Source organism: Neovison vison, chromosome 6, assembly GCF_020171115.1.
Source record: "Neovison vison isolate M4711 chromosome 6, ASM_NN_V1, whole genome shotgun sequence".
Classification (NCBI taxonomy): domain Eukaryota; kingdom Metazoa; phylum Chordata; class Mammalia; order Carnivora; family Mustelidae; genus Neogale; species Neogale vison.
In genome coordinates, this window is record NC_058096.1 from 207,513,227 (window position 1) to 207,539,968 (window position 26,742).

General features: G+C 41.8%; 1 protein-coding gene and 1 long non-coding RNA gene across 7 annotated transcripts in view; one reads left to right on the forward strand and one right to left on the reverse strand.

Annotated features, from left to right (window-relative positions):
• The window catches only part of LOC122909481, a 58,822-nt gene extending 35,399 nt beyond the window's left edge, over window positions 1-23,423 (reverse strand). The window contains exons 1-4 of one of the 4 annotated variants that reach the window (XR_006385146.1): window positions 22,853-23,422; window positions 19,086-19,161; window positions 11,972-12,043; window positions 6,379-6,557 (exon numbers count right to left, since the gene is read on the reverse strand). This is a non-coding gene — a long non-coding RNA (uncharacterized LOC122909481). Of the gene's footprint in view, window positions 1-6,378; window positions 6,558-11,683; window positions 12,044-19,085; window positions 19,162-22,852 lie in introns of those variants that run through there. The other 3 variants (XR_006385147.1, XR_006385149.1, XR_006385148.1) reach the window with 3 other exon arrangements.
• Window positions 23,424-23,699: 276 nt separating this feature from the next.
• SETD2 (SET domain containing 2, histone lysine methyltransferase) overlaps window positions 23,700-26,742 on the forward strand; it is a 123,389-nt gene continuing 120,346 nt past the window's right edge. For 2 of the 3 annotated variants that reach the window (XR_006385150.1, XR_006385151.1), the window contains exon 1: window positions 23,700-23,831. Coding sequence is in view for 1 of the 3 variants with exons in the window: in XM_044253706.1 (XP_044109641.1) it covers window positions 23,761-23,831 (71 nt within the window). In the remaining 2 variants the exon portion in view is untranslated. The remainder of the gene's footprint in view (window positions 23,832-26,742) is intronic. The other variant, XM_044253706.1, reaches the window with a different exon arrangement.

Consider the following 26,742-nt stretch of genomic DNA (forward strand, 5'->3'; position numbering starts at 1 on the left):
CTGTGAATACCCAGTTCCTCAACATGCTCTTTGAACCTGCTTTAACATCTTACTAGTTCCCTTATATTTGTATAAGTCATGTTTTCAATTTTATTTATTTTTATTTTTATTTTACCTATTTATTTGACATACAGAGATCACAAGTAGGCAGAGAAGCAGGCAGAGAGAGCGGGGGAAGCAGGCTCCCCGCTGAGCAGAAAGCCCGATGTGGGACTCGATCCCAGGACCCTGGGATCATGACCTGAGCTGAAGGCAGAGGCTTTAACCCACTGAGCCACCCAGGCGCCCCTCAATTTTAAAAAACATTTTATTTATTTATTTACTTATTTTAAAGATTTTATTTATTTGACAGACAGTGAGAGGGGGAACATAAGCAGGGGGAGTAGGAGAGGGAGAAGCAGGCTTCCTGCCAAGCAGGGAGCCTGAGGCAGGGCTCAATCCCAGGACCCCATGATCATGACATGAGCTAGAGGCAGACATTTAATGACTAAGCCACCCAGCCACCCCAGAGGGTGGTGGCTTTATTTTTTTAAGATTGTTATGGGGCGCCTGGGTAACTCAGTTGGTTAAGCAACTACCGTCAGCTCATGATCCTGGAGTCCGGGGACCAAGTTCCACATTGGGCTCCCTGCTTGGTGGGGCTTATGTTTCTCCCTCTGACCTGTCCCCTCTCATGCTCTCTCTCTCAAATAAATAAATAAATAAATAATCGTAAAAAAAGATTTTTCACGTATTTATTTGTCAGAAAGAGAGAGAGAGAGTGCACAAACAGGGAAAGACAGAGAAGCAGGCTCCCCACTGAGCAGGAAACCGGACTCAGGACTCGATCCCAAGACCCTGGGATCATGACCTGAGCCAAAGGCAGATGCTTAAACAACTGAGCCATCCAGGCTTCCCAATGTTTTCAATTTTTTGAAAATTTTACTTTGCCAGGATTCAGCTGTGATGACCCGATGACTAAGAGTTGTTCAGTGTCCTTTGAGGAAAAACATCAGCCCCCACTGCAACAAGGAGCTCAACTCTAAAATGCATTGGAGTCCTCATTCTTGGTGGTTTTGTAAAGAATTAAATGAAGAAGCTGTGGAAAATGTATTCCAAGGGAGTGGGAGGCTCTTTCCCAATGGCTATAATATTACATCATAGTACAAACCCTAGGGGGCCAGCCATGCCAGGTGAGCCACACATTCTCACATGAGCATGTGTTTAAGAATGATTTTAGGCAATACTGCATCTCAGCCCCTGTCTGGGCCACCTGCTGCTTCGTGGTTGAAAGTCCATGTTGACATTCAGATACCTCTAACTTAGCACATTAAGCTGACTACTGCTTTGGTTCTCTGTAGGAAATGAGAGAACAACGCTCTTGGCTTCAAGTATGGTCTAAAGTTATTAACAAACTCACCAGGGCTAACATTCACTGCCTGGAAATGTTAACTGTTTATAAGTGTTTCCCGGTTAGTTGAGAGCTCCCCAAAGGCAGAGATGATCTCATTTACCTCCATATCCTCTATTTCTACCCACAGGAGCTAGCACATAGAAAGCATTCAATAGTTGCTGTGAGAGAACACTTTTTTTGAAAAGTTCTACTGGCAGGTACTATACCTGGGAAACCGAAAAATAAAAATAAAAGATGTTCACACACAGAGAAGCAGGAATCTACTAATTTATTGCTTGGGATTAATTTTGACTTGCTTGGGTTTCTCATGGTAGGGTCGAAATAGCTTGGGTTAGATAAAACAATTAAAAAAAAGGAAACATCTATGTAACTCAATAAAAATTAGCCTTTTCCAGTAAGAGTTGAGCACCATTTATCAGACAAACCAATTTCTTGATTAAAGAAAAAAAAAAAGCACAGGACATTACTTTACTTCCTTAGAGTGTATATATTATTTTTTTTTCTGAGATACAAATAGTTGTGAGTACTGTCTAGGGAGGCAGAAATTAAGAGTATCAGAGGGATAAATTGACACTGAATTATCTCTGCCATATGAGGCACTTGGTTGAATTATGTTCAGTCATATGCTAGGGTTACATAATGTGAACTAAAAAGACAAAAGCTGTGCACATTACAATAGTGCTAAAAGGTAGCAGTTATAAATATTAAACAATCTCTAATTTCAAAAAGAGTTCACATTCATTTGGAATGGCCCAAAGCTATCCTAACTGGTCAAATTATAAAATGGAGAGATCTAGGGGCAACTGGGTGGCGCTGTCATTAAGTGTCTGCCTTCGGCTCAGGTCATGATCCCAGGGTCCAGGGATCAAGTCCCACATCGGGCTCCCTGCTCGGCGGGGAGCCTGCTTCTCCCTCTCCCTCTGCCCCTGCTTGTGTTCCCTCTTTCACTGTGTCTCCCTCTGTCAAATAAATAAATACAATCTTTAAAAAAAAATAAAATGGAGAGATCTGAACAATCTGGACATCTGTCAGAATATCACGTTGGTTCTCCATATTGATGATATCATGTTAATTGAACAAAATAAGCAATAAATGGATAGCACTGTAAGCTCCTTGGTGAGACTCCTGTGCTACAATGGCTGGGAGATGAATCTTATAAAGACTCAGGTGTCCATCATATTCAGTGAAATTTTTAGGACTCTAGTAGTCTGGGACATCACCTCCAATGAAAGACAAATTATTGCATCCTGTACCTCCTACCATTAAGAAGAAAGCACAATATATCCTTGCCAATATTTGGTATGGTCAGTCTCTTTGACTTTAGCTATTCTAATAGCTGTGTAGTAGTTTCTTGCTCCATTTTTAATTTGCATAATAAATGTGCATGATGTTGAACATCTTTTCATGTTCTTACCATCTGGATATCTTCTTTGATGAAGTGCCTGTTCAAATATTTAAATAATTAAAATTGTGTTGTTTTCTTACTGTTGATTTTTGAGATTTCTTTTTAAAAAATATTTTATTTATTTATTTGTCACAGAGAGAGAGAGCACAAGCAGGCGGAGTGGCAGGCAGAGTTGGAGAGAGAAGCAGGCTCCCTGCCAAGCAAGGAGCCCAATGTGGGACTCAATCCCAAGACCCTGAGATCACGACCTGAGCCGAAGGCAGTGGCTTAAATGACTGAGCCACCCAGGCGTCCCCTAATTAATAATTTTTGCAGAGAAGAGATTACTCGGAAGTTTATTTAGTTTCTGGGGTGCCTGGCTGGCTCAGCCAGTGGAGCATGTCACTCTTGATCTTGGGGTTGTGAATTCAAGTCCCAAGTTGGGTGTGGAGATTACTTAGGAAAAAACCCCAAAGCTTTAAAAAGAAGTTTAGCTTCTAAAATTAATATTTGATACATTATAGTTACAAAGTTAAAACCATGGTTCTTCCTGTGCTTTTAAATTCTCCATATAAATTTTATTATTCTCTTAGCAATTTTTATTGAAGTATAGGTGACACACAATGTTACATTAGTTTCTGGTATGCAACATAGTGATTTGACAACTCTATTTGTGATGTTATACTCACCACAAACGTAGCTACCATCTGTCAGTATACAACTTCTTTGCCCATTCTTAAAAACTGGGTTATTGATCTTTATGTTATTATTAATTTACTCTCGTAATCTGTCTTTTAATTATTTTATTTAGAGAATTTATATTTAATGCAATCACTGAAATACTGGAGCTTAAATCTGCCTTTTTCTTTTTTGTTTATTCCTTCTCTTTTTAATTTCTCTTTTTCTTTTTCTTGCCTTTCTGTGAGTTAATTGATATTTTTTTAAAAATTCCACTTTGGTGGAGCACCTGGGTGGCTCAGTTGGTTAAGGTCTGCTTTCAGCTCAGGTCATGATCCCAGGGTCCTGGATCAAATCCAGAACGGGCTCCTTGGTCAGCAGGAAGCCTGCTTATCCCTCTGCCTGCCACTCCCCTATGAGTGTTCTCCCTCTCTCTCTCCCTCTCTCTGACAAATAAATAAATAAAATCTGAAAAAAAAATGAAAAATTCTCAACTCTTGATCTCAGCTCAGGTCTTGATCTCAGGGTTGCGAGTTTGAGCCCTGCATTAAGAAAAAAAAAAAAAAGAATTCCATTTTTATTTAACTATAATGTTTTTGAGTGTATCTCTTTGTATAGTTTTTTTTTTTTTTGGTAGTTGCTCTAGAAATTATACATACATTACTTATGTCTATTGGTTTTAATATTTTACTAGTTCAAATGAAGTATAAAGACCTTATCTCCCTTTTAGTCCTTTTACCCTCCCCTATTTATAAATCTTAAATGTTTCTTCTACATACACTGAGAACCATGAAGACAATGTTATATTTTTGGCTTTAACTGTCAAACATAATTTTTTCCCCTAAGATTTTATTTATTTATTTATTTGACACAGAGAGATCACAAGTAGAGAGAGGCAGGCAGAGAGAGAGGGGGAAGCAGGCTCCCTGCTGAGCAGAGAGCCCGATGCGGGGCTCAATCCCAGGACCCTGGGATCATGACCTGAGCTGAAGGCAGAGGCTTAATCCACTGAGCCACCCAGGTGCCCCTTTCTTCCTTATATTTTAAGAACATTCTTTAGCAATTTTTACAGTAGGTTTAGTAGTCACAAATTTTTAGTTCTTTTAAGTTTTCTGTAGTTTCCCTTCATTCTTGTAGGATAATTTCACTAGATATAGAATTTGGGGTTGCCAGTTCTTTTCCTTGAGTACGTGGAAAACAGGCCACTTTCTTTTGACCTCCATGGTTTCCCATGAGAAATCTGATGTCATTCAAAAAAAAGTTCCCCTATAGGTGTTACTTCTCTGTCATTGCTCTCAAGATTTTGTTTAGCTTTAAGAAGTTTATTTATTTTTAAAAAGATATGCCTGGGGTGCCTGGGTGACTCAGTGGGTTAAGCCTCTGCTTTTGACTTGGGTCATGGTCTCAGGGTCCTGGGATGGAGACCCACATCAGGCTCTCTGCTCAGTGGGGAGCCTGCTTCCTCCTCTCTCTGCCTGCCTCTCTGCCTACTTGTGATCTCTGTCTGTCAACTAAATAAATAAAATCTTTAAAAAGATATGCCTAACTGACTGAGCCACCCACGCACCCCAGTTTTAGGACATTTAAATATGATGTATCTTGGGGTGATTTCTTTGGGTCTGTCCACTTTATGATTTGTCCGGCTTCTTGAATCTATAGGGTTATGTATTTTGACAAATTTGGAAAATCTCAGCCATTATTTCTTTGAATACTTTTTCGACCCCACCCTCTTTCTCTTCTTTTGGGACTCTGATTCCACATGTTTATCTTTTGTTATAGTTCCACTGGTTCCTGGGGACCAGTTCATTTTTATTTTTCCAGCTTATTTTCTCTTTGTGGTTTAAATTGGGTAGTATTATCTTACCTTCAAGTTAACTGGTTTTTTCCTCTGTCTTCTCCTTTCAGGTGTTGAGTTCACCCACTGAATTGAACATCTGCATTTAGTTCTACTTTATATTTTATTTCTTTACCGAGACTTTTTAAAATGTATTTGTTTCAAATGGAATCATAAATGTTTGATGAAGCAGTTTTATGACGGTTGCTTTAAAATCCTTGTCAGATAATTCTGACCCTGATTCATTTTGGTGTCAGCATTTTAAAAATTATTATTTTGTCATTCAAGTTGAAATTTTCCTGGTTCTTGGGTGATTTTTAAAAAATTGTATCCTGGACAGGGGCACCTGGGTGGCTCAGTTAGTTGTCTGACTTTTTTTTTTTTTTTTTTTTAGATTTTATTTATTCATTTGACAGAGATAGACATAGCAAGAGAGGAACACAAGCGAGGGGAGTGGAAGAGGGAGAAGCAGGCTCCCCACTGAGCAGGGAGCCTGATGCGGGGCTCGATCCCAGTACCCTGGGATCATGACCTGAGCCAAAGGTAGACGCTTAACTGACTGAGCCACCCAGGCGCCCCAAGTGTCTGACTCTTTTTGTATTTTATTTTACTTTATCTTAAAAAAAAATTTTTTTTTTAATTTTATCTATTTATTTGACAGAGAGAGACACAGCGAGAGAGGGAACACAAGCAGCGGAGTGGGAGAGGCAGAAGCAGGCTTCCCACCAAGCAGGGAACCTGATGGGGGGCTGGGTCCCAGGACCCTGGGATCATGACCTGAGCAGAAGGCAGATGCTTAACGACTGAGCCACCCAGGTGTCCCAAGTGTCTGGCTCCCGATATTAGCTAAGGTCACGATCTCAGGGTCCTGAGATTGAAGCGCCGCATCAGGTTCTATGCTCAGTGCAGAGTCTGCTTGTCCCTCTCCTCCCTCTGCTTGCTCTCGTGTTCTCAAATAAATAAATAAAATCCTTAAAAAAATTTATATCCTGGATATTTAGAGACATGAGACTTTGGATCTTATATAAATCTTCTATTTCAAATGCAAGTTCTTTCTGACACCATGCCAGAGAGGAATGGGGCACCCACCTCCTTTCTGCCAGATGAGGGTGAAATTCTGGACTTCCCATTTAATTCACTTGGCATCTCAGAGGGAAGTGTGATACCTTGGTGCCTTGTTCCTTTGTATGGAAGCTGGACATCTTGCCTCCCACACCTGACATCACCTTGGTTGGGAAGGTGGGGGTGACTTGTTAGATCCTGCAATACTGTAATAGGAGAGGCCTCATTATTGCTCGGTGTTGGTCAAAGTTCTGTCTTCACACTCAGCCTCCTCTGATACTGAAGGATAAAGGGTACTTTTACACAGATGGTAGGGAGAAGTCCAGAATCCCCATGTGGCCTCCAATGATATTATAAAGGGGCCTCAGTACTACTAGGCAACTTCCCATTTAATCTTCTCTGATAGCACCCACATTACAGCTGGGACAGAGTGGAACTCTAGGCTCCCCATTCCCAAGGTACTGCTGATAGGAGTAAAGAGAGACCATAGCTTTGTTCCATGTTGTTTGGTAGGATAGGGAAGTGTTGTGTATTTCCCTGTTGGTAGATTGTACGTTTCTTGGGTCATTAGCTAGAGAAGCAGGTTGGGGAGCATTTTCGTGCTTTCCTGTTGGAAGCTACTCTAGCACCCAGTCTAGGGTACAGGAGACAAGAGAGAAAAACCAGGCATCTCATCACTGTGTCGTTTTGGGATCCAGAGTCATTTTGGTTTATTCTATTTTTAATGTCCAGGGTTTTTTTTTTTTTTTTAGCTGCTGTTTATAGTGGAATAGGATGTGTGTTTATACCCTTATCCAGAAGCAGAAGTCAATGTTGTCTTTCCTCTAGGTACAACATATATTTCTCTGTTTCTTAAAACTTTACTCTTCAACTTTTCTTAATATAGGGTGCACTTATTTCTTATTTATAACTTGTTGCCATTAGGGATGTGATTCTTTTTTTCTTTCTTACATTTTAAAATTGGCTAATACTGTAATTTTTGTGAAGAGAAGAGTTAATACAGGCGGTCTGGTTGTATGTCTTTGGGAAGCCTGGAACCCTGTTAACCCTTGGCCAACCACGAGAATATGGCCTTCAGAATGCTCTTTATGTTTCTGATGACATTCTGTATGCTCAGGGCAATGGATGATGCCATACCACTTCATTAGGATTGTTTTGCATAAACATCACTATTGATGATGTGCCTCATTTTGCTGTCAGGGTCTAGAGTTTCAGCTACCATGGATGGTCAGTCGTGAAGCCAGAATAGCTAGCTACATGCCCCCAACCTTTGATAAAAGCTTCAGAGCCCTGGACCAGAGTGAACTTCCTTTGGGAGACGTGTCACATGTCCTTCCAGTTTGCTGCTAGAGTGTATCTTGTGTGGTCTGGAGGGGAATGACTTGGAAGCCCATGTGGGAGTCCTCTGGATTCCACCCAATATATATTTTTGTTCTGTTGCTCTTACTCTGTATCTTTTGCAGTAATAAGCCTTGGCTATGAGTATAACCTGCTAGTAAGTCTTGTGAATCGTTCTAGTAAACCAGCTAACTTGAGAATGGTCATGGGACTCCTAAACCTTAAAAAAATAGACTAATCTCGTATCCAACCACATTGATATTACATTTTTACGAGAGCTAATAGTTTACGGGTTGATTTTCTTAAGTGCTCTAGATCATATTGTCTGCAGAAAATGTGTAATATTTTCCTGTTCCTATTTATAGGCTTTAATGTTAGGCCCTCTATATGATTCTACCAGTATACTTATGTATCCAGTTTTTTGGTTTTTTTCTTAAGATTTATTTATTTATTTGTCAGAGAGCACGAGGGAGAGAGCAAGCATACACAGACACACAAGCAGGAGGAGTGGCAGGTTGAGGTTGAGGGAGAGCAGGCCCCCCCTGGGCAGGGAGTCCGTTGTGGGACTAGATCCCAGAACCCTGGGATCATGACCTGAGCTGAAGGCAGATGCTTAAATGACTGAGCCACCCAGGTGTCCCAGCCCTTTATTTCTTCTGTGGTTATTCTTCTTTTCTGATTTTTCTTGATTCAAGTTTGGGAATTTTCATTTTTCCAAGAATATCATCCATTATCTACTTTTTATTTCATTAAAAAAATTTAAAAATGTAAATGAATAGCCAAGAACAACTCAGAATACCAAACAAGATTTTATATGGATATACTAAATTTAAATGATAATTGTTAACATTAATAATGCTGTGGTCATTGTCCCTTAACATTAAACAAACGTCTGCTTAGTCTATGCCTCCTCTAATACCCAGGCTCTCCTCCTTTGATTATGAAATATGTATCAAACAGAACACTTTGAAGTACCACATTAAATGTGATTCTTATACACTTGGTTGCAATATTTCTTTTAACATACTCTGTCAATAAATTTGGTACCCATCTGTGTAGACATCTCTAGGCACTGATTTTTAGCTATCATGTCTGACCAGGTTTGGGTAGATATTTTGCCCAAATAGTAACAACAGTATTTCCCATCAAAGGTGCTCTTCCAAAACCTTGCTGCTCCCCCCATTAAGAGGTGGAGTTATGTTCCTTCCCCTTGAACTTGGGTGGGCCTTGTGATTGTTTCAACTAATAGAATACAGTAGAAGTAAATGCTATGTGTGACTTCTAAAGCTAGGTCACAAAAGGCAATGCTGTTTTCACTTGCCTCTTCTCTTCACTGTTACAAACAGCCACTATACTAATGAAACAGCCCAGGCCACAGGAAGAGGTCTAACAGGAAGATCTAAGGACCTCAGTCCTCAGCCCTGGCTGAGCTGCCAGCCAACAGCCTGTACCAGCTCGCCAGCAACACGTGTGAGCCACCTTGGAAACCAGTCTGCTAGCTCTCAGTAGGGTGGTCCTAGCTGATCCCATATGGAACAGAGATGAACCTTCCCTGCCTGAGTCCTGACCAGATTGAAACTTTGTGAGCACAATCAATGACTATTTTTATTTTTAATTTTTTAAAAAGATATTATTTATTTGAGAGAAGAGAGAGACAGTGAGGATGAGCGGGGGAAGGGGAGGGTAAGGAAGGGGAGAGGGAGAGGGAGAGGGAGAAGCAGACTCCCTAATGAGCAAGGAGCCTGCTGCAGGGCTTGATCCCAGCACCCTGGGATCATGACCTGAGCCAAAGGCAGATGCTTAACTGACTGAGCCACCAAGGCACCCCACTATTTTTGTTTTAAATCACTGTTTTGTTATGTACCAATTGATAAATGATACAAAGATAAATCTGAAAAGTAGTTGAGAGTGGGAAGCATATCGCTTCTGAATTTCTGTACATTCATTTAAAAGCCTTCTTCTTATGGCTTCCACGAGACCACACTCTCTGTTTGTTTTCAATTTCACCTTTGTCCCTTTGCTGGCTTATCATTCTTTATGACCTGCAAATAATATTGTTCCCAAATGCTTAATCCTGGGCCCTGTCCTTTTATTTGCCCTCTTCTCTAGCTGTACTTTCTCCCTAGGAAATCTCATGCACACTTATATTCTGGTGACTTCAAAATCTATGTCTCTATCTATAGCATTTCTCTAAATTCCTGACAGGTATTTTGTTTGTTTGTTTGTTTAAGATTTCTTTATTTAACAGAGAGAGATCACAAGTAGGCAGAGAGGCAGGCAGAGAAAGAGGAGGAAGCAGGCTCCCTGCCGAGCAGAGAGCCCGATGCGGGGCTCAATCCCAGGACCCTGAGAACATGACCTGAGCCAAAGGCAGATGCTTAACCCAGTGAGCCACCCAGGGGCCCCCTGACTAGTATTTTGAACTGATCACTTCATATCTCCATTTAAATGTTTAGCAGGATTTTTTTTTATAAAGGTTTTTTTTTTTTTTTTAAAGATTTTATTTATTTATTTGACAGATCACAAGTAGGCGGAGAGGCAGGCAGAGAGAGAGAGAAGAGGAAGCAGGCTCCCTGCTGAGCAGAGAGCCCGATGCAGGGCTCCATCCGAGGACTCGAGGACTCGGAGTTCATGACCTGAGCCGAAGGCAGCGGCTTAACCCGCTGAGCCACCCAGGCGCCCTTAGCAGGATTCTTTAACTTACTATGTTCAAACCAGAATCACTTTTTAATTTATTTAAAAAATTTTTTTCCTAAAGATTTTATTTATTTATTTATTTATTTGTCAGAGAGCGAGAAAGAGAGAGAGAGAACACTCATAGGGGAGTGGCAGGCAGAGATTTTTATTTATTTATTTTATTTGACAGAGAGAGAGAGAGAGAGCACAAGCAGAGGGAGTAGCAGGCAACGAGAGAGGGAGAAGCAGCCTCCCACTGAGCAGGGAAGCCGATGTGGGACTCGACCCCAGGACCCCAGGACCCTGGAATCATGACCTAAGCCAAAGGCAGCTGCTTAACCAGCTGAGCACATTCCTTCTCCCAATTTCTTAATGGCAAATATATACAAACATCTGTAGTTTATATATATACATGGAGCACAATATATTTACTGGGGTATGGTGATAATTTTCCCTTTTTCTCTTTTTATTTTATTTATTTATTTGACAGAAGTCACAAGTAGGCAGAGAGGCAGGCGGTGAGAGTGGGGGAGGCAGGCTCCCTGCCAAGCATAGAGCCCGATGCGGGGCTCGATCCCAAGACCCTGGGATCATGACCTGAGCCGAAGGCAGAGGCTTTAACCCACTGAGCCACCCAGGTACCCCTCTTCTTTTCTTTGTTTTAAAAAATAGTTTATGTATTTATGTATTTATTTATTTATTTAAGAGACAGGGAACATGCATGAATGGGGGGAGGGGCAGAGGGAGAAGTAGAGGGTGAGAAGCAGACTCCCTACTGAGTGCTGATCCTGACATGGGGCTCAGTCCCAGGACGCTGAGATCATGACCTGAGCCAAAGTTAGTAGATGCTTAACCGACTGAGCCACCCAGGCACCCTCTGCCTTTTTCTTCTTTTCTGTCACTTCCTCCTTCATTTCTCCCCACTCTCAAGTCAAGACTCAACTAAATGGCATATATCTACTTGTATCTTTCCCTGTACTCATAAAATCAAACAAATATATGCATGTATATGTAAGTTTAAGTATCTTGTTTTTCCCACTCAACAAACTCCAAAACCTCATGGAAACTCCTCCAGAATTATCTAGTATAGTGAAAATTCATCTTTTTTTTTAAAAAAATATTTTATTTATTTATTTGACAGACAGAGATCACAAGTAGGCAGAGGCAGACAGAGAGAGAGGAGGAAGCAGGCTCCCCGCTGAGCAGAAAGCCCGATATGGGGCTCGATCCCAGGACCCTGGGATCATGACCTGAGCCGAAGGCAGAGGCTTTAACCCACTGAGCCACCCAGGTGCCCCCAGAAAATTCATCCTTTTAAATGACAGTGTAATATTCCTTAGCATGGATATTGTAAAATGTATTTCTCCATTCCCTTATTTATGAGCATTCTCTTTATTTCCCCCAAAGTATCAAAGTAATGATACAATTAATATATCTGTACATTTATTCTTTGTACTAGTACTTTTATTTCTATAAACTAGAATTTCAGAAATAGAATTTGCTGATCAAAGGACACATGCAAGTTTTATTAAATAGTAAATAGATACAGTTATTAATCAAGCAGAGGGTGACAAAATAACAGTAAAACAAATAACTATGGACTTACCACCTAGTTTAAGAAATAGAGCTTTAGTGATTCTCTGGAGCCTCCTTGGTGCTCCCATGTTTCCTTTTCCCCCTTTAGAAAAAAAAAAAACCACCTGAGTTTTTTTTTTTTTTTTTACTTTCCCTTTTGAGTTTCATCATGCTCAATTCCCTGTATAATCTGTTAGTTTTGATTTGTAAAACTTCATATAAATGAAAAAAATTATATATTCTTTTACGTCCTTTTTTTCCTGGTCATTATATTCCTGAGATTCAACCATTTTGATAGATGGAGCTGAAAAGTTCATTCATGTTCAATGCTGTTTAATCATTCATTATATAAATATACTATGTTGTATGGACATTTGCCAGTACTGCTATGGATATTCCTGAACATGGCCTTTGGGGTACATGTGCAAGTTTCTGTAGTTTGTATATCTACAATATAGATGTTGGCCATGGGGGTATGCCCATACTCAACTTTACAACGTAATGGCAAATTGTTTTCAGAAGCCATTATACCAATTAACATCCCCCCTAAGACTGGATTGTGTCTGATATCCCTGAAACATCTTTTCAAATGTTTCTTAGCCATTAGTTTTTCCTCTTCGGTGGTATTTGCCAATTTAAAAAATTAGGTTGCCTTTTTCCGATTTGCACAAATTCTTTGTATATTCTAGATCAGTGCTGTCCAATAGAAATAAAATGCAAGTCACAGATGTAATTTAAAGTGTTTTAGTAGCCACAATTGAAAAAGTGGTAAGAAACAGAAAAAATTAATTTTATTTTTTAAAGATTTATTTATTTATTCTAGAGAGTGGGGAAGGGGCAGAGGGAGAGAGAGAATGCTGAAGCAGTCTCCCCACTCAGTGGGGAGCCTGATGCGGGGCTCTATTCCAGGACCCCAAGGATCATCACCAGAGCTGAAATCAAGAGTCTGCCACTTAGCCGACTAAGCCACCCAGGAATCCCTGGGCAAAATTAATTTAAATTTTTTTTAACTTAATAATACAAGGTACTTACCAAAATATTATCTTTTCAAGATGTAATACATAAAAAATTTTTGGGGGCACTCTTTGAAATCTGGAATCTATCTCATACTTACAGCACATCTTCATTTGGCCTACCCACATTTTAAGTACTCAACAGCCACACATGGTTAGTACCTACTGTACTGGGGTATAGCTCTAGGTACTTCTGTTGTTGTTATATGTGTTGCAGATCTTTCCTTCTAGTTCATGATTTTTCCTTTCACATTTTGTCTTTTGAAGACAAAGTTTCAAGGGAGCTGAATTTTGACTTCTTTGGCTTGTACTTTGAATTTTAAGAACATTTTTTCTATCACATGTTCATGTCCCAAAAATATTGTATTATTCTATATTTTATTCTAAATCTTTTCATGTTTTGCCTTTTCTACTGAAGTCTTCCATCCATCTGGAATTGACTTTTGGGTTAAATACAAAATAAGGATCCATTTTTACTTTCTCCCCAGATGGTTAAGCAGTAATATAACCCAGCTCTAACAGTTTGGTGTTGATGTTGTTTTTGTAAATGGTATGATTTATTTGGTTGTGCTTTCTATTTGCTGGATTATGGAAATGCACTTGATTTTTTTTTAATCTGAAAAACTTGAAGAATTGTCATTCTAAGTATTATTGTGTAAATTATTTTGGGTTTTCTAAGTAGATAATCATACCACCTGTAACAACAACTGGCCTTTTCATTCCTTACATGCTTTATTTCCTTTTTTTTTTTTCTTTAAAAAAGACATGTTATTTATTTATTTATTTGAGAGACAGAGAAGGGAGAAGGAGAGAATCTCCAGCTTATTTTGAACTGAGTGCAGAGCCCTATGCAGGGCTCGATTCCATGATCCTGAGCAAACCAAGAGATGGAAGTTTAATCAACGGAGCCACCCAGAAGCCCCTTACATGTTTTATTTCTTTCATTGTTTTATTTTGCTAGCTAGGACTCAAATTCAATGTTGAATAGAAATGGTGACAGCAAATATTTTGTTTTATTTTGAATTTCAAAAGAAATGCTTTATTTCATAATTATGTATAATGATTGCTCGAGGTCTTTATCAGGTTAAGGAAATTTTTTTCTATTCCTGATTTGTTAAAGGTTTTTTGGTTCCTCTTTCTTTTCTTTTTTTAAAATTAAGAATGGGGGCACCTGAGTGGCTCAGTCAGTTGAGTGTCTGCCTTTGGCTCAGGTCATGATCCCAGGTGCTGGGATCAAGTCCTGCATGGCGGGAGGGACTTCTTGCTCAGCGGGGAGCCTGCTTCTCCCTCTCCCTCTGCCTGCCAGTCCCCCTGCTTGTTCTCTCTCTCAAATAAATACATAAAATCTTTTTTTTTTTAAATCAGTTTTGAATTGGTAGGTTTTGTTTGTTTTTTTTTTTTTTTAGAATTTTATTTATTTGACAGAGAGACATCACAAGTAGGCAGAGAGGCAGGCAGAGAGAGAGGAGGAAGCAGGCTCCCCGCTGAGCAGAGAGCCTGATGTGGGGCTCGATCCCAGGACCCTAAGATCATGACCTGAGCCGAAGGCAGAGGCTTTAACCCACTGAGCCACCCAGGCACCCCTACATAAAATCTTTTAAAAAATTAATAACGGTTACAGAATTTCAACAAGTATTTTTGCCTGCATCTAAAAGTATTTGGTTGTACCATCTTTATTAGCTTTCAATTGTGGCTGTAACAAATTATTACAACCTTAGAAGCTTAAGACAGCACACATTTACTTTTTTACAGTTCTGCACACCAAAAGTCCAGTATGGATCTAACTGAACTAAGAACAGTGTTGTCAGGCTACATTCCATTCCAGAGGTTCTGTGAGAAAATCTACTTGCTCATCTGGGTAATTGGCAGGATTCAGTCCCTAGAAGTTGTAGGACCATAGTCCCTGTTTTCTTGCTGCCTGTAAAATGAGCGAGGGTCATTCTCATCTTCAGAGGCTGCCACATTTCTTGCCTCACGGCCCTTTTCCTCCATTTTCAAAGCCAGCAACAGGCAGATTGAGTCCTTGTCCTTTTCATCTCTGACTAACACTTTTGCCTTCCTCTTTCATTTTTAAGGACTTGTGATTAGATTGGGTGCAGATAATCCAAAGATAACCTCTCCATCCTAAGGTCTGGAACTTGATTACATCAAAGTCCCTTTTGCCACACAAAGAAACATATTCTCAGGTTCCAGGGGTTAGGAAGTGGACACCTCTGGGGAACTATTCTGCCTACCACACTACCATAATTTGTTAATATGGTGAATTACTTTAAAAAGTTTGTAATATTGAACCCCAACTTTCATTCCTGAAATTCAACTTGGTCCTGACTTTTTATCCGTTTTAACAAATTGCTAGATTTGCTTTAATATCTTGTTCAGGATTATTCCATCTTTGTTCAAGAATGAGAATAGCTTGCTACTTTTCCTTTCATGTCCTATCCTTGCCTGCCTGGATCTGTCTGTCCATCTGTTCATCCATCCCTTCTTTTCTTTTCAAAAGAAAATTGACTACTAATTTATTTATTTATTTATTTATTTTTTAAAGATTTTATTTATTTATTTGACAGACAGAGATCACAAGCAGGTAGACAGGCAGGCAGAGAGAGGGAGAGGAGGAAGCAGGCTCCCTGCAGAGCAGAGAGCCCGATGCGGGACTCGATCCCAGGACCCTGAGATCATGACCTGAGCCGAAGGCAGCAGCTTAACCCACTGAGCCACCCAGGCGTCCCTACTAATTTATTTTTTAATGGTTTTAGGACCAGATAGGTTTTCCATTTCTCATTGATTCAGTTTTGCTACTTTGCAGTATTTCAGAAAGTTGTCCAAGTTGAATTAAGTTTTCAAATTTATTGGTATCAAATTGTTCATTTTTGGGGTTAATTTTATAATCCCTGTAGTTTCCATAATTTGTCCCTCTTTTCCTTATTTGTATGTTCTTTACATTATATATTTGTATCTTCTATTTTTTCCCCAATTTGTCAGGAGTTGTTCTATAGTCTCTTAAAAGAAATAATTATTGGCTTGGTGCATCCTCTACATTGTATGCCATTTCTTTTTTTGATTTTTAATTTCTTTTTCTGATTTTGTACTCTCATCTCACTTTTTCTTTACTTCTACTTTAGTTCTTAAGTTTGATATGTGATTTGTCAATTTTGTCTTTTTTCCCCTGTAACATAAGTATTTTCTTAACTCCCCTCTACTTAGTGCTTTAGCTATATTCTATGACTTTGCTATTTGTTTCACTATTTTTGGGTTATTGAGAAATAATTGACATAAATCACTATATAAGATTAAGGCATATAGCAAGATGGATTTACATATATTTTGATTACTACAGTAGGTTCTGCTAAAACTCATCTTCTCATATAGAAAAAAAAAAAAGAAAAGAAAAATTTTTTTCCTAGTAATGAGAATCCAGGATTTACATTTCATTGTTCTTTAGTTGTGATTACTTCGTGATTCCCATTGTTTTTCTTTTTTTCTGATTATAAGCATGCTTTTGAATATTCAAATATGTTCTTTTCCCCCTAGTGATTTTTCTTTTTTTTTTTTTAAGATTTTATTTACTTATTTGATTACAAGCAGGCAGAATGGCAGGCAGAAAGAGAGGGGGGAAGCAGGTTCCCCGCTGACACAGACCATCCCCCCTCCCGCCACAACATGGGGCTCAATCCCAGGACCTTGAGATCAAGACCTGAGCCGAAGGCAGAGGCTCAACCCACTAAACCACCGAGATGTCCCTCTCTCTCTCTCTTTTTTAAAATATTTTATTTTTTTTTATTTGACACAGAGAGAGAGAGAGGGAGAAAATGAGCCAGAGAGCACAAGCGGGGGAATGGCAGAGGTAGAGGGAGAAGCAGGCTCCCCACGAGTACGGAACCTGGTGCAGGGCTTGATCCCAGGACCCTGGGATCATGCCCTGAGCCAAAGGTAGACAGTCAACCAACTGAGCCACCAGGCGCCTCCTTAGTGATTTCTAACTTAACTGCTTATTTGTCAGAGAATATGGCTTATGCAACATCAATCATCTGAAATTTGTTGATAATTACTACATAGACTTACATGTATGTGATCAATTTTCATAAACATCCCACACATGCAACTTAGAAAAATGAGTGCTCTTTTGAGTTTAACAGTTTAGATAAGTCTATTAATTCAATCTTTTAAATTATGTTGTTCATATCTTCTGATTCTTGTCTATAACATCTATCCATTATTTTGAGGTATGTTAAAAACTCCACTATGCTGGGAAATTCATTATTCTTATAGTCTTATCAAATTTTGCTTTTTGTATCTTAAGGACATGTAATTATGTGCATGTATGTTTAGAATTCTGAAGTCCTGGGGCACCTGGGTGGCTCAGACGGTTAAGCATCTGCTTTTGGCTCAAGTTATGATCCTGGAGTCCTGGGATCCAGCCCCATGTTGGGCTCCCTGCTCAGCATGGAGCCTGCTTCTCCCTCTGCCTCCCCTGGCTCCTTCTCTCTTTCTGGCTTACTCTCTCTCTCTCAAATAAATAAAATCTTAAAAAAAAAAAAAAAAAGGAATTCTGAAGCCCTAGGGTCCTGAACTTAACATTATTTAGTACCCTTCATTTATTCTTTTTTTTTTTTAAATTTATTTATTTGTTAGAGAGAGAGAGAGAGCGCAAGCGAGCACAGGCAGACAGAGTGATAGGCAGAGGCAGAGGGAGAAGCAGGCTCCCTGCCGAACTAGGAGCCGGATATGGGACTTGATCCCAGGACACTGGGATCATGACCTGTGCCGAAGGCAGCTGCTTAACCAAGTGGACCACCCAGGCGTCCCCCCTTCACTTATTCTTAGTTTGATGTTACCATCTTTCTACTGATATATTAGCCTGATGTGTTTTTTCATCCTTTTACATTTTTCTATGTTTGGTTTTTTTTTTTTTTTTAAAGATTTTATTTATTTATTTGACAGAGAGAAATCACAAGTAGATGGAGAGGCAGGCAGAGAGAGAGAGAGAGGGAAGCAGGCTCCCTGCCGAGCAGAGAGCCCGATGCGGGACTCGATCCCAGGACCCTGAGATCATGACCTGAGCCGCGGCTTAACCCACTGAGCCACCCAGGCGCCCCTCTATGTTTGGTTTTAAGAATGTCTCAGAAATAGCATATGGTTGAATTCTGTTTCCTTGTCTGTTTTATAATTTTTTTAAAAAGATATTTTAAAAGATGAGATATTTCAAAGATTTTATTTATTTATTTATTTAATTTTTTTTGACAGAGAGATATCACAAGTAGGCAGAGAGGCAGGCAGAGAGATGGGGTGTGGGTAGCAGGCTCCCTGCTGAGCAGAGAGCCTGATGTGAGGCTCGATCCCAGGACCCTGAGATCAAGGCAGAGGCTTGACCCACTGAGCCACCCAGGTGTCCCAAAGATGAGATATTCTAACTTGAGTTCTTAAAAGAATAAAGCTTAATCCATATTTTTACCTGTTTCCCAAATAATACAAGGATGCCGGAAAACTTTAACTCCAATCATCACCCCATCCTTCCCACTTCCAAATTATAATTTTGTTGTCTAGGATATGAGTTCTATTTTGCTTTAGTCTTTTAACCACACAAATTATCATTATTATTACTTTGTTACTTTTTTAGTTTTAACCACTTATTTACCAATTTCTTTGCTTATTGTTCCTTTCCTATCAGGGAGTATGTTCTGTTGGTAGTAAACTCCAGATTTTTTTGTCTGAAAATGTCTTGAATCAGATAGCCAGGTTCAAATCCTGGCTCTACTTTTCTTAGTCATGTGACCCTAGATAAGTACCTTAACCTCTGGGGTTTTTGGTTTACTAATTTGTGAAACTGAGTTTCATCCTTTCCTGGGAGAGACAAAGCTGGGAAGGAAGATGTAATAAGCAACTCCTGAGATGAATTCTCTGGAAGTGTGCCAAGATCCAAAACATAACAAAACAAACACTACAATCACTTGCCTGAGTGTCTGGTACTCTTGTAGGGAAGACAAGATTAACACACAATGAAAAGAAATTAATACTATTCTTGTGTACTTGAGGGTTAAGTGTATGGTTCTTTCAAGTCAGCACTTTCAAGACCAATAACATGGTTGGCTCCTAGGAGCTTACAAAGGCGTCTTCACAGAAGACAGTGCTTACCTGGATGTCAGTAGCTTATCAGCTGCTCAACAATCTAGTCTTGACAGAAAAATCCAACATAAACACTTCAGAGTTTCTAAAAGAAAAAGAAAAAATTTTTTAAAAAATGGAAGGCTTTTAAAAGAGTAGCCAAGTAAGTGTTCATTAAACACTTGGTATATACAGGGCCAAACACTATAAAATATTAAAGACAATAATGCTTCTGTTATTATTGAACTTATGAGTTGGGAAGTTAGACTTATGTAATGAAAGTCAGTTAACAAAGAAGTACGAAAGAGAGAAAGACAACTACAGAGTACAATACTACTATATAGGAAGGTACTAATTTGATACAAATAATGTATGTGATAGGATTCAATATAGGTTGTGTATCGTTTTCTAGATTCCTCTTAAGTTGTGTTGAGATCTGCAGATTGAACATGATTAAAAATCAACTGTAATTATCCTTTTCCCTCTAAGGAATTCCAGAGCCAAAGAGTGTCAAAGATTTATGCAGAACAGCTAAAATAACTATTATTCTAAATTATGCTACTGTTCTTTTGTATACTGACTAAATCTAAAATAACTTGCAAGTATGTTAAGCCTTAGGAAAATATATAAATTTGTAAGGTAGCTAACTTTTTTTTTAAAGCAATTGTTAGTTTTTTTTTTTTTTAAGATTTTATTTATTCATTTGACAGACAGAGTTTACAAGTAGGCAGAGAGGCAGGCAGAGAGAGAGGAAGAAGCAGGCTCCCTGCTGAGCAGAGAGCCTGATGCAGGGCTCAATCCCAGGACGCTGGGATCATGACCTGAGCGGAAGGCAGAGGTTTTAACTCACTGAGCCACTCAGGCGCCTGGGTAGCTAACTTTTTAATGCATAGCTATTAGTTTACATGTACTAATTTTCTTTCTCAGACATTATCACATTTCATGTTCCCTAAATGCTAAAATGTTGGTTTTATAGATTTCTATCCTACAGAGAAGTAAATACATATTTAAACCACTTGATCCAAGTTTTTCATTTGTAGAGTAATACACATTGTTCTAAAAACTATCTCATATTTTTTAATTAATGGAAATTAATTCATTTCAGTTATAACAGAATAATTTTTTGATCTACTAAAACTAAACAGTAAAACACCATTGAAAGTTGTATATAACAGCTTCTAAATATCCACTCATGTTTCTTTTTTTTTTTTGAGAGCATGCACATGCGCAAGGATGGAGAAGAGCAGCAGAAGGGGAAGAGAAAGAACCTTACGTGGCTTCCACAACCAATCATGTTTCTGTTCTAATGCTAGGATGGACCTGTATGTATGTATGATTTTATGGTTAATATGCACTTACAGTATCAGGCAATTTTTGGTTCCCAGAGACCAAACAAAGAAAAATACATTTTTGGAATATGTAATACAGGCCATTCCTCTATTCAAAAGTACACCGGGGGAGAAAAGAACGAATAGATGATAAGGATCATTGACGGCTGGGAACAGATTCAAGATAATATTTAAATGGTCAAGGAAACTGAGTTAGTATCTCACAAATTGTTGTGGTTTACACGAGTCTCATACTGGCAAGCCTGAACTTTCAAACATTTGATTTTGATAAAACCCAGCTTGTGTCTATTATTCATGTATACTCCCAAACTGCCTCTTTCATACTATATTCAACCTTTTATGTACCAGCAGATGACTATTAACTCCAATCTATGGCTGCCAGGATAGGCCTGCCTCTGCCAAGGTGAGTTTTTGAGGGAGCATGTGGGTAGAAATATAATTTCCCACGCTGCCCTGCTCATACTCCCAATGTTGGCCTTGTTGCCACTGACAACCCTGCCCCCTCTTGGCAAAGCAAAGGACTTTGAGGAGTTCTAGGACTGAAGGCCTAGGGCATCTCTTGAGGAGTACAACCAGTACCCTGATAATCCCCATATGGAGAAAAGATTTGGTTAGAGAGGAGTAGGATGGGAAGAAGCAACAGCAAGTGGGTAGGACTGGCTTCCTCATTCAGCTCCAGCTGTGGGTTCAAGACAGAACTACTATTTCCCTCTCTCCTAGAGCTTTAGCCACATTCCCACTAAGGTAGCATAGCTTTGGCCTGGGTACACTGAAAAAAATAAAAAGGTACTACCTGGTGGCACCTTAGAGTACCTCACTATCTTCATTGTATGCTTTTTGTGGGTGTTGGTTCTAAGAACAGTCTTGTTAATATATTACCTTAAAAATTTTTATAAGTAGCAGTTTGGAGACTGTGCTCAAGAGATCAACTATCTAACTTGGGGCCAAAAGGGTCCCATAAGGCAAGAGATGCCAGAGTCAAGTTTGTTTCAGGGTCACTAAAGGCTGCCCTAGGGTACCCTGGGATGGGATGGTCTGGGTCAACAGGAAGCAGTAATGGCAGGAACAATTAGGAAGGTTTTTCTTTTCAGCACTCTAGGAATTAATACCTCTTATGTTTCGCCTTAAGGCTTCTGACATTTTTCCCTCAAACCCATTTGCAGAAGGCTTTATGTAACAAAGTAGGAGACAGTCACTAATAATGCTAAAGACAAAATTATTCCACGGCTTTGATCAAGAGGCCAGACCCAAGAATATGTTCTGAGGATACATTCTCTTTGAATTTAAAATATGTGCACAAAACCCCTGGTACAATAACAGATGAGGGCATTTAACAGTATTCAATCTTCCAACAATCTTGCATGAAAAGTAACCAGGCCCAGTGTCATATACTGGAAAGCGGCAGGGCTGGTATCTGATGCAAAGCAGAGTCAGCTCTTAACCACTGCACTAAATAAAATAAAAGGTCTGATTAACTTTCGACGTTTACTGGAAGTTAGAGCTTCACAAATAGTCTCTCCTTTAATCCTTGCAACAGTGACAGGACCCGTCCACATTAACATTCTCATCTTACAATGAGAAAAAAAAGCACAGAGAAATTATGTAACATTCATGGTCTGTAAAGAAGTGGTCATGAGAGACTTGAACCTAGGGAATCAGATGGGCCCTGTATCTGGATTCTGTGCCTAAAGGCAACAGAAAAAAATGCTAACATAATCCCCAAGTGAGAAATGATAAAACGCGGGTAGAGGCTGCTGGCATATGCATATGCGCGTGCACACACTTACAGGATATAAAAAAGAGCTGGTAAAAGGTGTGTGTTCACTAAGATCACATTTCAGTAATTAGGACACATACTGTCTTGGTTTAGGCTGCTGTAACAGCATACCATACAGACTGGGTAGCTATAAACAACCAACATTTATTTCTGACAGTTCTGGAGGCTAGAAATCCCAGAGCAGGGTGTGGGCATGGCTGAACTCTGGTGGGAGAACTCTTCGAGGTTGTAGCCTCCTGCTGTTTTCTCCGGGTTATCTTCCCTGACAAGGCAGACAGGAAGAGTTCAATGGGGTCTCTTTTATAAGGGCACTAATCCCATTCAGGAGGGCTCCACCCTTATGACTTAATCACCCTAAGGCCCCACCTCCTAAAACCCGGGAGGTTAGGATTTTTAACGTAGACTGGGCGGGTGGGAGGCGCACAGTCAGTCTGCGACACAGACTCCCAAGCCACTACTTGCTGTTAAATTCCTATTTGAAATTATAGCGACCCACCCCACCCCTACCCCGCCGAAGCTTGGTCGATCGTCTGAACTCCCAATTTCCAAAATGATCAACTGCCATAAACTCTTCAATGTCCTGAACGTTTATCTAAAGGCTTTGTGCATTCTTGTTTCTCCTCCCCAAAATAAAAACCGTAGCCCTTTCAAGCTGTCATGTTTACTCTCACCTCGTCATTTTCGCAGGAACGTGATCAACAGCCTTGGACGAGGACGTCTGTTCCGAGGCCTTTGAGAGCGCCGCGGAAGACGGGCGCTGCGGCCTTGCAGAGTTGGGGTGGGGGCAGAAGACCCAGAAGGAGGCGGGGAGGAGGAGCGCGCGTCCAGGGAGCTCGGTCTCCGGGCGAATCCCGGGCCTGGCTCCGTTTCCATACCTGCTGAGGTGGGGGAGATGAAGAGGCAAGGGGGAGCGAAAGCGAGGAGGAGAAATAAAGAGAAGGGCGAGAGGCTCGGGAGGCGCGGCAACCCGGTACCTCAGAGCTCGGAGGCCCGGGAGGCGGGCCCTTGACGCCGCCGCGGTGGACTCCGCTGCTCCGGACGAGCAGGTCTTCCCAGGCGGCGGGGCAGGAAGGGTCGAGTCCCGGCGGGCTCGGGCCGTTCCCCCGACGTTGCCAACCAACTGCCCGGGGCTGGGCCGGGTCACGCCTCAGCCCCCGCCGCCTCGGTGGGCCCGAGGGAGGGGTCGCGGCGCCTTCGCCGCTCGGGGTCCGGCGCTTATTGTTCCGGGAAGCCGCGGGCACGATCTGGCCCGCCGACCCGCCCCCGCCTGGGGTCGCCCGGCAGCTGCGGGAGCGCCGACTGGCGGCGGACGCGCGGCCCGTGCGTGTCCCTTTAAGGGGCCGGGCCTGAGCAGCGGAGGGGCTGGCGGGGTGCGCGTCGCTCCCCGTGTGAGTGTGTGGGGGAGAGAGCGGCGGGCGGGCGCTGGAGGGAGGGAGGGAACGAGCGAGCAAGCGACGCGGGCCGCCCCTGCCGCCGCCGCCGCCGCGGTCGGACCAGCGGCCTCCTCCCCTCCCCTCCCCTCCCGCGCGTCGCCCTGCCGCGGGGAGGGGGCTCGCGTCGCCGCTTCCAGCCGCTCCTGATGAAGCAGCTGCCGCCGCAGCCGCCTCCGAAGATGGGGGATTTCTACGACCCCGAGCACCCGACCCCTGAGTAAGTATCTGCTCCGCGGCCCGCCGCGGCCGCCCTCCGCCAGAGCCCCGAGGGCGGCGCGTCCTGACGGGCGGCGGCGCGGGCCGGCGCGAGGAGTAACGGGCCCGCGGTGGATTCGCGCGGTCGGCGTGGGGAGCAGGCCCGCGCCGCCGCAGCCGCCGCTTCTCGCCCGGGCCGCGGCGGGTCGGCGGTTGGGCCCGGCGTTGGCGCGGCTGCTCGCGTCGCAGCGGCGGTTGGGCCGGGCCGGTGGGGGAGGGGCGGCCACGGCCTCCGCCGCCGCGTCCGCACCGACCCGGTCGGCCCGAGGCTCGGCGGACTCCTCAGGCTCCTCGCGGTGCGCGCAGGCCGCGCCGCAGGCAGAGGGGCCGAGACGGAGGAGCTGCCGGTGTCGGAGTCAGCGAGAGGGCACCGGCGAGGGTAGGCCGCGAATCCCCGGGCTCGGGTGGAAGCCCGGCCCGTCGCCCGGCCTGTCGCCCGGCCTCCCGGCGACGGCGGCTGGGACCGGAAGGGCCTAGCGTGCCTCCCTCGGCTTGGGGCCGCGGAGGCTCCGGGCTGCACTCTCAGGTTTGATTTTTTCCCTCCTGGAACTCGATCCTGGCCTCGCAGTGCTTCCGGCTTCAGCTTCTGCACCTCTGGCACTTCGGTTTTGTAATGGTGGCGAGGTTTGTGTGGCCCCGATGTTGAGGTGACACCGGGTTTGTTTTTCCGCCCGAAAATGAAAGCCTTCGGAGGGGCAGACGTTCTCTTCCAGATTGTGGGATTTGCACACTTTCGGACACAACTTCCTCGATAACAGGACCCTTTTACCCTAAATGGATGACTTTCTACTTCTCATAAAGACTTACTTAAAAACCGAGGATTGTTTGAGGATTCTCTGAAGAGACAGCAGTCTAGAAACCTGAAATACAGTTTTGCCCGATAGTATTTTTTCAGAGTTGGACATTTTTTTTTTTTTTTTTAAATTTCTGGGTAGGGCTGTATCTGCTACTGTATCTGATACCTCGGAGAGCTTCCACTCGAGAGCCTGGATTCACTTCTTTCCTTACGCCCTCACAAGACTATTGTTTTAAAAAGCTATCTGAAACTCCATTTGCTGGTGTTGGTTGAAGTCTAGACCTACGAATATACGACTCATTTTAAACTTAACGGTTGGTAGGGATTTAAGATGAAACTGTCACTTCTATGTGCAGAAGGGTTCCAAGAGATTTGCTCTTTTGACACATTTTATTAGCTTAGCTATCTTTTTTTTTTTTTTTTAACCCTTTGCTAAAGCTTTTCCACTTGGTCCAGTAATGTCTGGATCTTACTTGATAGTTCTTAGATTCATTTGAAACACAGAAGGATGATATTGGGATATTGATGGTGGTTTCTGCACACAAAGAGAAATAATTCTACTACCTTTCTAGACAAACCCAGCTTTTAGTTTTGATAGTAAGTTGTCTCAACATGGCTTTATCCTTTCTCGGGGTCTTTGGTTTTAGGTTAACATTACCTCAATTAGAGTGTTTTAATTTACTGCACCATCGTCAGTCCGGTTACAAAGCTCATGTTGTATATAGGCTTTTGGTATGAGACTTGGAGATCCTCAAACCATTCTGTATCATGATCTAATAAACACTTATTGAACAGTTGTCCTGTACAAAACAACATGCTAGCCCCTGATTGGACTAAGTGCCTGCTTACCTTTCTTTTTATCAGTTTATGTGGTGAAGTCCAGAAGCCTTAAGGGTCACATCCTTATACTTCTTGGGGAAAATAGAATTTTTCATAATGTGGGAAAATGGACTCAGAAGTGCATCTTTGATGGACCTGAGTGGGGAGGAATCAAGAATGTTTATTGTTTGACACAGGTCTTGGAGTTATTTCCACTGCTTTTATGTCGCCACCGCTTTGCATTTTTAAGTGACTAAGTTCCAAAGTGTGTGTGTGTTTGTGTGTGTGTCTGTGTGTGTGTATTAACCTACATGGGTATAAAAAGAATTATAACACGTTTTCTGTTATAATATTGTAAGAACTAGAAGGGATCTTAGTAGGCATCCTCAACAACATCACCTGTTTGTCAGATACAGGAACTGAAACCCAGAGAAATGAAGTGACACGAGGCCCTCTGAGGTAGTATGTAGAAGCTAGTCAGTCACTATGCCACAGAAGGGGGGAAAGCAGTACAGTGTAGGGTTAAAGAACTTGGATTTCAGAGTCAGACATCCCTGGGTTTGAACACTAGTTGAACCTTGGACAAGTGTCTCCCATCTCTCTAGGCTTGGGTTTTCCCATCTTCAAAATAGGGATTGTGATGGTAGAAACCTCATAGGGCTTTGGGGAGGACTGGATGAGAAAGAAGAATGTATGAAAAGCCCTTGGCACAGAGTGTGGCATGTATAAATGCTTCTAGCTGGGGTCATCAGGGAAAACTTAAGAGGTAGGATTTAAAGTCAAGCTTGGAAAGATTAGGAGGACTTGAGGGGGTGATGTGCCCAGGGGAAGGAATGACCAGGTGCCCCTTTTAGACTTTAGGTAGTTTGGAATGGTTCTTAGACACGTGAAAAAATTGAGGCAGGAAACATAAATTAAGTTTGATTGAAGTAACTGTTGGAACCTGATGTTCTGTGTTTGTCTTGCACTCTTTAATCAGTCACAGCCTTTTTTCCTGTGGCATATGGGATTGTGTTTCAGGTGAAAATGGCTGTAATCACCTGAGTATCTGTGCATTAGGTGTCTGCTGTTGGGGCCAGGTGTTGAGGACACTGCAAATTAGATCCAGTTAAAGTCTTTAAGGAACTCTTCTAATAAGAGAGGCAAGTACTTAACAGCTGTAGAAGTGCTGTTCTTTGAACATATGCATGTCTATTTTGTGCCAAACATAGGTGCACTAGAGGTGAGTGTTGTACAAAACAATTTTGCCCTTGTGGGC